This window comes from Pagrus major, chromosome 10, assembly GCF_040436345.1.
Source record: "Pagrus major chromosome 10, Pma_NU_1.0".
Classification (NCBI taxonomy): Eukaryota; Metazoa; Chordata; class Actinopteri; order Spariformes; family Sparidae; genus Pagrus; species Pagrus major.
Window position 1 is genome coordinate 12,521,924 of NC_133224.1, and position 11,638 is coordinate 12,533,561.

General features: G+C 41.1%; 1 protein-coding gene across 1 annotated transcript in view; it reads right to left on the reverse strand.

The window, feature by feature from the left end:
• afap1 (actin filament associated protein 1) overlaps positions 1-10,961 on the reverse strand; it is a 54,913-nt gene extending 43,952 nt beyond the window's left edge. Inside the window, exon 1 of the mRNA XM_073475268.1 lies at positions 10,918-10,961. Coding sequence (XP_073331369.1) covers positions 10,918-10,954 — 37 coding nt within the window. The 5' untranslated portion in view covers positions 10,955-10,961. The remainder of the gene's footprint in view (positions 1-10,917) is intronic.
• Between the last annotated feature and the right edge of the window lie 677 nt (positions 10,962-11,638).

Here is an 11,638-nt window from a genome sequence, read left to right on the forward strand (position 1 = left end):
TCACACTGTAATGCAACACACACACACACACACATGCACCCTAGATCACTTTCACCATGCCTGTTTTTATACTACACTGAGAACAGCCAAGCGATCTTTACTGCTCCATTTACTGTTTCATAGAGCTTTGTGCAACCTGTGCAGTACTTTACCTCTACTGGGGTGGTCAGAGTGTGTACATGTGCGTGTGTGTGTGTGTATCATTAAAACCTAAAGCAAGCTCTCGAGATCTCCTAAGACGGCGAGGGAAAATGAAGTGGCACGGAGCGAGGAGGACCACCCTCAAACAAGGCCCGAGGGCGGCAGAAAAGAACCTTGTCATGCAAACAAACCACCCACGCCCTTTCTTCTAAAAATCACTCCTGTCTTTCTCCCTTTCTGTCAGACTTTCAACTCCCCCCTTCACTTCTGTTACATTTATTCTTTCCCTCACTGCCTCACTCAAGCCTGACTTCAATTCCACTCCACCACATTGACTACTGTACATGTATTTGTGCATTTGTTACACACTTTAGACGGTGCAAAAGTTTTTTGTCTTTTTGTTTTGGTCAGCTGTCTGACATTTCAAAACACGTGTCACACTTTCAATTATTTTGCATGAGATGCATTCTGCAGTATAATCTACCTCCGACCACATTTGCAGTGTCAACACTAGGCTTGGCAAATGATGGGAGCTCTTTCAAACAAAAGCAATTAATCCCCTCCCACACACACACACACACGCAAACACACACACACAAACCCACTAAAAACACCTAGACATGTCAGAGAGATGTTTTCACTGTGAGGTATTCACACTTCCCGGAGCTCAGAACAAAGGGGGTTTTCCTGGGTGAGGTGTGTGTGTGTGTGTGTGTTTGTGCGAGGCAACAGGGTCATGTGTAGGTCTCGGGGAGAACTTGAGACCCTGAGGCTCCGTTGTTGTCGTCGGTGCAAAAGTGCTTAGCCAGGATAGAGGGAGGAGGGTTTTCTGTTCTCTTCCCAGAATACAGCTGTTGTGATTGACACCACACTGACAGATGTTATCCCACTGTGTGAGTGTGTGGGTGTGTGTGTGTGTGTGTGTGTGTGTATGTGTGTTTCTTGTTACCAACAGCATCCATCTTTAACACTTTGGGATGTGTTTAGTCTAGGCATTTGACAAGCTTTCAGGTCTGAATCTGCCTCCACAGACACACACACACACACACAAACACACACAAACACACACACACACAAACACAAGGCCTAAAAGACTGCGTCATAATTGAAGACTCAAATATCTGTGGTTCAACAGCCGTGCACTCGTCATTAAAGTAAATCCAGTTTCTCTCAATGATTTAACACACTGGGTTTTCCCTAGAGAAAATGTGTCCTGCTAATTACGAGTCATCTTCGTCATAAAGCCACGCCACTCATCATCTATCATCATGGGCGCTTAGTGAATTTACAACAGTCATAAGTGAGGGTTAACAAACATTATGAATGTCTGTAATTAATTCTGTTAGGAATGAATACTCACAAAGCCAATAAGTGAACTAGCATCAATTCTCATATTCTTAATGAAAAAAACAATGTTTTTGTAGGACTGGATTGGCGCAATTTGAATCACAAATTGTACCAATTTTTGTCAGTGTCATCACTCAGCAAAGCTGGAACATAGAGAGATTATACTCATAATGCTCGAGATTGTAAAACATGACTTCAAATTATAATCTACCATCGCTAATCTAAGGTTGTTTCTAAGGGCGCACTCACACTAGGCAATCCATACTGTGCCCAAGCACGTCTGACCCCGAAGTCCAGTTTAATGAAGTGCTTTTGAGAAGATTTTAAATTATCAATCAAAATATCAACAATCATGTTTCAGCAACTGGGCCAAGTGTGAGTGCGCCCTAAGGTTTGTCCTGTTTACTGGAGTAGTGAACAACGTTTCCACGGCATAAGAACATTATGGTGATGATTGTTCCAAACAATTACTCAAATTCTCAGGTGTTGCCAGTGAAACTGAGTTATTGCTTGTGAAAAACTTTAGACTTCACAAAAGGCATGAAAACAAATTAATGGTCACATTTTCTTTTTTTGGCAATTGACTATGGTATAAGTGGGATAATGCCCTTCAAGGTGTCCACAATCAGGAATCAATGGCAACGTGGAGGCCAGAACTATCCACAGCACCTCAGAGTCTATTAATGCCTGATTACTGACACCCTGTTGGGCATTATCCCTTACATATACACTGACAAATCTTAAAGTAGCCCTTTTTAAAATTCAGATCTTGCCTCATAATCATCCAATTTAGACTATTTCTTCAGTAAAAAAAGTAATCTTACTGATTATTGTCTATTCATGTATTGTTCAAGTGCAAACAGACAATGATATGAGCAGCACTAGCTTAATGGTGCAAATTATCCAAAATGTAAACAAAGATAAATGAGAAAAAATGTCTCACATGTCGTCCACACCTACAGCACATTTGACTGACTCCACAGAGACAACACGTGCTAATCACCCAAAGAATGGTGTGACCCCTGGTTACAAAGGCACAAACTATATGCAATACATACAAAATAGAGCCCAAAAATACATCACGAAAGGTAATGGTCCATCAACATGCTTCACTCTGCTCTATCCATCCAAACTACACAAGATTATGCATACTTCCAAATAATAATTTAATTAATTAGCAGAAAGGGAGTAAAACCTGTGCAATAACAGGTTCAAGGTGAACCAAAAAGGTTAAAAGAGCAACAATAACACTAAGTCAGTGTGATAATGGCAACAAATACAAGAAATAATCTATATTTATCAAGTTCTCCTTCCCTGTTTTCATACAAACAAGAATAAGAATCCACTAAATGACCTGTTCAGATGGCTATTTTTATAATATAATTAGAGGACATCCTCAAATCCACATCTACAGACGGATCAGTAGATGGCATGTCATCTGTGTTGCACGCCATGCCAGATACAATTAAAGACTGACCTTAAATGTGTTTGGGGAACTAAAATAGCAGTACTAATACTTTTTCCATGCCTAAGCTGTGGCACCTGGTGTGCTTCTCTGTTTCAGATGATGGATGCTTCCCCCAGGTGTAACAAACTGCTGACGCAGCTAACAGATGCATGAGATGCCCTAACCACTTAATGAGCCAACCACCCAATCATCTTCAGTGAGCACTTTCTGTGGTTCTGGGAAACTTAATTGCATTGTGGGTTGAGTGTTACAGTAAGATGGTGGTTTTTGTTAATTGATTTTGGTTTATGGTCTGGGGCTGTCATGGTTACTGCCTCAAGTGAGACGACTAAACACAGCAGACACATGGTTTCATACACCTACACACACACAAAGGTTTATCAGTGAAAAAATATTCCTAAGATTCCAACACTGACCAATATGACCACTCTACACAACATAGCAGTGGCTGTTAAACTATTCCACTTTAACTATTCCAGCAAAGATCATATCTTTTCCTGAAACAATTAGTCGATTAATTGACAAGTCGATCCACAGATAATTAATCAGCAACAATTGTTGTAATAAATGTATTGTTTAAGTTGTTTACAGGAGCAAAAATCTAACATCAATTAGTTCCAGCTTCTCAAATGTCAAGATTTATTGGTTTCTGTTTGTGCACCAATATACTGAATATCTTTGCTGATGAATAAACCACAAGAAGAACTAGTCCTTAAAGCTCTCAGAATGATGAAGATACTGAGATATGATTGAGAGCTGTAGAACAGCAGCTTTCTCAGCCCTATAACTGCACCTTAAGAGTCAAAATGCAAACAAAAATTCATCAACAGCTGTAGAGACAATTAGGATGGAGAGGAACAGGTAAAGTTAACATTCTGCAGCATCTGCCAGGGGCAACCCAACTTATCTGACAAGTAAGTGACGTTAGCTAGCTAGCGTTAGTAGCCGTATAATTTACAAGATTACAGTAACTATAGCTAAGCACCAATTTAGAGAATTCTGAGCTGCTCTCACTGAATCAATCGCATTGACCCAAGAATGCATTTTTTTTTTTTTAGATCAGTGAAGTTACAAACATAGCTAACTGGAGAGTTGGCATCTGCCAATGGTGTAGAAAATTCCCTGGTCCAAGCTGTTAACCATTGGTTCTCCGAATGTTCGTTGTATGAGCAGACCTGGGGCCAAATACATAATACTGTGTGTAGATTCTTGATTAAAACTGTGTTCGCACAAAGACAGAAATATATGTTTCTTTTTGTTATTCTATTGCCATAGTGGAAAGAAAAGCCTTATATATTGGTATATTAGGTCTGCACTCCTGGTGAAAAGCTGTGAAACTTGTGCAACATTACCAGTCATAAATGTCTCATGAAGGGTTTGTAAAGCCTTGACGTGGAGAACCAAGAGAGAGGGAGAGTTATGAACAGATCAGAGGACGGGTGATGCTGCATTAGTTTATGATGAAAGACAAGCTGTCTCGCTCTCTCCCCATTTCTCAGGTCTGTAATTATGAGGTTTGTGTGTTTTCTTCATTCCATTGGACGTGCCAAGTGAACATCACAGAGCGAGGCTGATTGCTATCGAACTGTACAGGTGGTTTACCGTACGAGCAGATGTTTCCCTGACCACAAATATACATCTGCTAAACCCTGATCTGAAGGCATGGGGAGAAGAAAGGGTTAGAGATGGGAGGATAGGGCAGTGCTGACGGAGGTTTACTGAAGATATGAGAGAGGAGGGAAGGTCCAATAGCAAGCTAAAGACAGATAGTGTTTGAGGAGAGCGATGATGCTCCCTTTGGTATCTCTTTTAAAATGATAATTACAGGCTACTCAGCTGAAAAAAAACACAGGCCAAGGAAAGGGAGAAGGGAGGGAGTGTTCAAGCTTTGGGATCTATCTTCTAGTGGGAACAGAGGACATGTGGTTTCCTTGATTGGACTGACAATGGTAGCAGCGTGGGTGTGAGAAACGAGTGTCATACTGTGCAACTTTTTCGTAAGTGAAGTTATGGAGGTTGCAAAGCCATCATGGAATCATTCATTTAACCAATGAAGGCATAACAAATCAACCCAGAAAAAAGCACAGCACTAGAGTTATTATAACTATGGATGCATTCATCTGATCCCCTAGAAACAATACGCTCAGGCTCAGGAGATGTAGCGGGTTATCCACTAATCGGAAGGTTGGTGGTTAAGTCCCCGGAGTATCCGTGGGAAAGGTACTGAACCCTTAATCTGGGACTGCAGAAGTAAATTAGCTCTAAAATAACTCTGGTACAATGCATCACATGGCAACATTTATATTTAATATTGTACATGGTCCCATACAGTGATCTTTCACTTCTATTTTATGTCTCTTTTAACCCTTCTGTGAAGCACTGTTAGTCGATTAAAACTTAGTCAATCGACGGAAAATGAATCAAAAGTTTTGATAATCTACTGCTTTTGTGGTCTTCTTGTCATTTTGAATTCGAACAAATATTAAAAGTTGTCTGACCAAGAACTGGTGCTTCATTGGGAACACTGCATCACATAACCAATATAAACAAAAATCAAATATCAAATTTTCTATCTAATTAAAATGATTAAAAACATTGTAAACTGGATTTTGGTGAGTTTATCCTCCGCCACATCATCATCTTAATCCAACTCATGTCTCCCCTGTCTTTGCAAACACACTGTATTGCACTCATGAAAAACCTGAGATATGCAGGGACAAGTGAGTCTTAGCAGAGACCAAATAGAACTGGCTTAACACTTTTTCTTCTGTTCTTCTGCCAGTAGCATCTTATCTTTAGACGCTCAAAGAGTCCTGACAGTGACTGACAGCTCCAAACAGAAGTCAGAACACCACGTAAACACAAGGAAATTACACATGCAAACATGTTAAATTATCACAAGTGTGTCCATTTGGCCAAACATACTCCTCATCCCTTACTTTGTTTGTTGTTGTTGTCTCTACGGGAAGCCCTTAATCTGACAGACCTATGCCAGTGTTTCCAATAAATTAACTAGACTCTGGCATCTTGCAAAAGTGCAATTTTCCCCGCCACAGCCTCCAAAAAATATTGTTCATTTCTCATAAAAGTATCAAAGGTCCTATTTGTAAGAAAATTTCACCTTCAAGTCTCATTCCCAACTTGTTTCCTACTGACACCTTGATTTTCCCAACTTGTTCAGTACTGACGCACTGGGATGGTAGCTGACCTGTCCTAAAGTTGGGAATGAGTTGCGAATGAGACTCAAAAATCCACTTTTCTTATAAATAGGACCTTTAAGGATCTCAAACGTTGTTTTGCACTGTTGCTTCAGCTTGTGGTCTCAAATAACAGTAACGTGAAATTGATGTGCTAGCTTGTAGTCAATTTCTCTCTGGACTATCTGTCTGTCTTGCTAACCTAGCTGGCCAACGCTGCTCTTGGTCTCTTGTATTTACCAGACACTTCCAGCGCTGTTCTGTGAGTTTATGAACTGCAAAGCTGTAAAGTATAGTGTATTTTCCACGGACCAAAGCTCATTATTATTTTTTATTATTTTCTACATTTGATATCATATTACTAATTAATATTGCCTCTTAATTTGCACCACATTGATACATTTAACTTTAAAATGTGCTAAAATTGTCTTCTGAGGGAGCATGCCCCGGGACCCCCTAAAGGGCAACTCACTCTGTCCATGCAGCTTTGGTCTTTTAATCCTAAAACCAAGACAGACAGCCTAACAAGCCAACAGGCTCATCCTATAACAACAATAAGACTATTAAAGACGCCTGGTGAGGGTCTTCAAAAAGAGCTTATCTTAATAGACCCAAATTACCATCAATGCCAAGACTAAATTGGACTATTTCAACTGCTGGTTTTACATTCTGAGGCCGGAGACCAAATGTAAATGCTTGGTTGATGATGTTAAATCAGTAGGCAAGTTGCCAGTTGCATTTGAACCATATGAAACTGTCCTACTTGGCATGCATCGGGGTCTTCTGAATTGTGCTCGAGCTTGGGCTGAGTTCTCCATCCTTCTCCTTGTGTTTTTCCAGATGGATATTGACACAGGGGGAAGGCTGCGAGGGCTATGATTAGTCGGCCCGAAATTAAAGTCTCTGTTCCCGCATGCCAGCTTACTGACAGGCTGGCTTTGGAAGGAAGGAGGGAGAGATTACAAACTCATTTCTCCTCATCTCTCCTCTCCACTTCTGGGATCCTTCATCCCCCACCACCACCACCACCACCAAAAAGGAGGGGTGCACGTCTGACACATGAAAGCTTTTAAAGTTTAATCATCATCGGGGCAAATGGGCTTTCAGAGAGAGGCAGAGAGGGAAAGCGACCCCCAACTCTAAAGCAGAACCAAATGGGCCAAGTGGGCCAGAACAGTGACACCATGTACCCCTTCTGCCCACATCACACACACCCCAATTAATTGCTCGTCAACTCAGGGTTTCCGTGAGGAAAGCTGTAATAATAACTGGTAATAAACACTTAAACACTTGTGCATTTTTGCCCCCAAAACATGGCACCCCATAAGTTGGAGAGGTCTTGAGCAAGGACTTGCTGAAAGGCATTTTTGACTCGCCAAAGTAGCTTGCTGTGTTTCCACCACCAGCTTGAGTCAACATGGAGAGAGAAGCATGTCGGGTTCCGCTAGACCAGTCCATAAATTGAGCTCAAACTTTTGGACTGCAACTAGTTCATTTCAACGGAACCACCAAGAGCGTCACGGGTAAAACCCCCATCCACTTTTTGACTGACTCTTTTTTGACTGTTGATTAGGGGTGGGCGATATGGGCAAAAAATAATATCTTGATATTTTTTGGGATTTTGGAGATAACGATAATCAGTCGATATCCTTTAAAATGTGATTGGAATTGTCTGAGTCAGGGCTTGTGTCCACCAAACGAGTTTTTAGCGCTGAGAGTTCTCAAAAACTCATTTAAAATCATCATGCGTTGTTCTAAAGATGTTCTAAATCATCTGAAGAACCGGTAGCTTCAGGGACTGGAGGTGCCTGCATTTTCTTTCTACCATCACCACGCGTTGCTAAACTGTTGCAAGGAGGATGCTAGCGAGAGGTCATGCGATCACGTCATGTGATCACGTAGGCCCACTAGTCGTGTGACTGAGGCCCCGTCCACACTGAAGAAAACAATCTTTTTTTCCTCCGTCTTCCTCGGCATCGTTTCAAGAATATTTGCGTCCAGACCGATCCACTGAAAACGACTGAAAACGCTGTAGTTCATATTTCAGGCCTATAGGTGGCGCTTGAAATTCACCAAAAATGGAGAAGAAGAGCGTGCAGCGTTGCTGCACCGTGTATTAAGTGGATGTGAGGAGTTTCCACGTGCATTTCAATATTTTTGGCAAAGTAATTTAAATACTCGATAATGGAAATTTGCACATCGTCAAAACAACAATGACGATATTATAGCAAACGATATATATCGCCCACCCCTACTGTTCATACTGACTGATCATATATGATGGACAAGGTACTGATATTCTGATTGGCTCAGGGCAAACCATTATCAGTAGTTCCTTGTGTTCAGATGTGTCCCATATGTAATTCTGGTAGGGCCCCGATATCGGTATGATATCGATACCGATATCACACCATTGGCACTAGCAGTGTTAGTGGCTTTCCAGCCTATTAAGCATAAAGAATTGGCCTTGGAGCTCGCCTTTCAGCTATGCGAGTATAGCATACAATTTCATCCACTTAGCCTTGTTGATTAGAAGCAGCTATGTTAGCAAGAGTGGTGTCAAAAAAGGCTGTGTTTTCCTAAGAATGGTTTGAAGATCCGCACTCCTGAGCCTTCTGGTTTCCTTTTGTGAATGACAAATATAGATACTACCACCTAGGGTACTGAGTGTTATTTCCTCTCATGCAGGCGCAGAACATATGAGCTAGCTGGCCATCAACTTTAGTCTTTATGATGTGTTCAAGTGCAGCTTTTTGGCCAAGACACAGACAATGTGAGGCACACATCAGTTGAGCTTTTATGCTGCTAGTTCTCTGGTGACAGTTTGGTGTGTCGGGGCCTTTAAAGCTTTTTCTAGCCAGTAATAAAGGCATTTATGGGCACACAGGGGATATTTTTGGGCATTAAATGGTTAAAGGTAAAACTATGTTGTAATTAGCTGTTAATTATTTTAAAACATTGGCCAGAGCAATAATATTCACTGAGTACAAGGCTGCCTTAAACTATAGCTTACTTTAATGCCTCAATTATTACTTATTATTACTTATTATTATTAGGCAAACTATGACCAATATAAACTAAAAGAGAGCTAAATACTCTGTTTCCCAACTCTTTTGGCAAACATATTTTCTTACATTTATCAAAGAATCAGAACAATAAATTAGCCAATTTACCATATAATACATACTTGCATACTGGTTGTTTTAAACTAATATTGGTTAAACCCTCGTCCAAATCCAAATGCAAAACATGATCCACTCCATTCACTGCTACACGTAGGGAGACATTAGAGATATGGTGCACTGGTGTCATTCCAGGATCATGTTAGGAAACCTCTGGCTGCAGTGAGGAGTTACCCCAATGTTGACCTGAACTGTGCAGAGCACTAGACTGGGCACTAGCAGTTTTAGTTTCCCAAAACCAAAGAGGGGGTCAGACTGAGTGAGACTGACTGAGGTAGATCTACCCTTCTCCTGTTTGTGGGTACTAGGAAGCCTAGAAAATTAAAGTTTGTATCATTTTGAACTACAGCCATGTGGGGACAAGGACAGAACCCCTATGTTTATACCCTACAGGTCTTGGGGTGTAGCTCCAGCTAACAGCAGACTTTCTTAGCATTATTGACAGTAGCTACAAGAACTTCCCTGATCCCTTATTTTTTGTTCCACTGAAACCTACAAGATAATATGTGTTGTTGATGTATTCAGGTCCGTTGTCTAGCAACGATGAGGTAATGAAATACAGACTTGATTTAAGGTCACAATGTTAGAAAACAAAGTTACCTAACAGTAGAAGCTAAAATTTTGAGAAAACATTACTTTTAACACCAGGAGTCAGTGAACGTATGGGGGAATTTTGCTCTATTGTATGTGCCATCAACACATAAGATGCTGCTATTTCTGTTGTTTTAGTTGCAGTGAAACCCCAAGCTGAAATCTGTCTTGGGTGCTATCCAACAAAGCATCTACTTTATGGAGTTCTCCTGTTAATCCTGTGACCATTCCACCAATTCCACTATGGTAAGCAGCAGCAATGAGCAGCCTTAACTGAGCCAAAAAAGTTTCAATTGGATCAAATTGAATGCTGCATGGAATGTATAGTTTACGGTCTTAACCCGCTTCACATGCATTTCTCTGCCTAAAGCAAAGCCACATTAAATTGCTAGATGATTGAATGGAGTTTGGCATGAAGTTCATACTGCAGAGACAGTTGACAACCAACCACAACCCTGATGACACTGTCAGGAGCCAAGTGTCTCTCCACTTCTCCTCCCTCTGTTGGAGAAGCCAGCCTACCTTATATAAACACTATGCTTTTATGGGTTATTTATTCATTTATTTATTTACCACTGGCTCTTCACATTTCTGAACAAAAAAAGGTGTGTTCAGTGAACGCAGCGTTGACAAAATATCATCTGGGAGTGGATGTTTCATCTAAAAACTAGCAATTTTGTAATGAAGTTTTGTATTCAATTCATCACTTTTGAATAAGACGTTTAGCCTAAAGGAAAGACTATTCTACAGTACTGCACAGAAACATTATAAATGACAACATGAATGCCAAACCAAATGCTAGCAAACGAGGTGGGAATAAGAAAGTAGCCTACAAGTGGTCTCTGGGATGAGATGCTAGCAGCTCACGACAAACAGCCTTTTGTATGTGTGTCGTGGATATTAGGGAGGTGCTGTGTGGGTAACGGTCACGGTAAAGCCCTGACACGGTGCAGTAAGTCAGAGAAAAAAAGCCCCAGGTTGAGCCACTCACCCCTGCTGGAAGTGAACAGAACAGGGTCGCTCCTCATCGTGAAGTCAAACTCATCTAATCCGCCCAACGACACACAGGAGCAGGCGCGGGCCCGGCGGCTCCCCGGCAGCGGTAAAATCCACACGAAATGACACTCAAACGCAACCTTCAACCTCCACTTATTCCTTTTCCAAGCGGGTACGTATGCCACTGAGACGTCTCTCTACTTCTTTCAAACTTTTTCCTCCGGATCTTTCCACCCCTCCTCCTTCCTTCCCTCCTTTCCTCCTCCCCTCTTCTTCAGCTGCCTCTCTGTCCCGCAAACTGCCTGCATGGATACTTCTGCTGCGTTTAAAGACCATCGGAAATAAAGCAATCCCCCTTGCCCAGATTACAGTTTGAGCACCTTGGCTTGGGTCAGACTATTCCAGTTAAAAAATATGTTCTTTGAAAGTTAATATTTTACTCATCTTTAACTACATCAAGCCGACTCCGTCAAAAAAGTATGCACGCCCGTTTAAAGACAGTGTAATGCATGTGTAACACATCACTGTATGTGTACAGTATGATATAAATTAATATTAAAATAATTACAGTAAGCCTAATAGTTTAGAATTAATAAAATGAACTGTGAAAAATAATCTGATATTGCCTGAATTGCATTTGTTCTTCCTCATCTTTTCAACTATCAACGCATAAATCCCAATCTTCCTCTCGTCTCCTGGAGAAAATCATGTACATT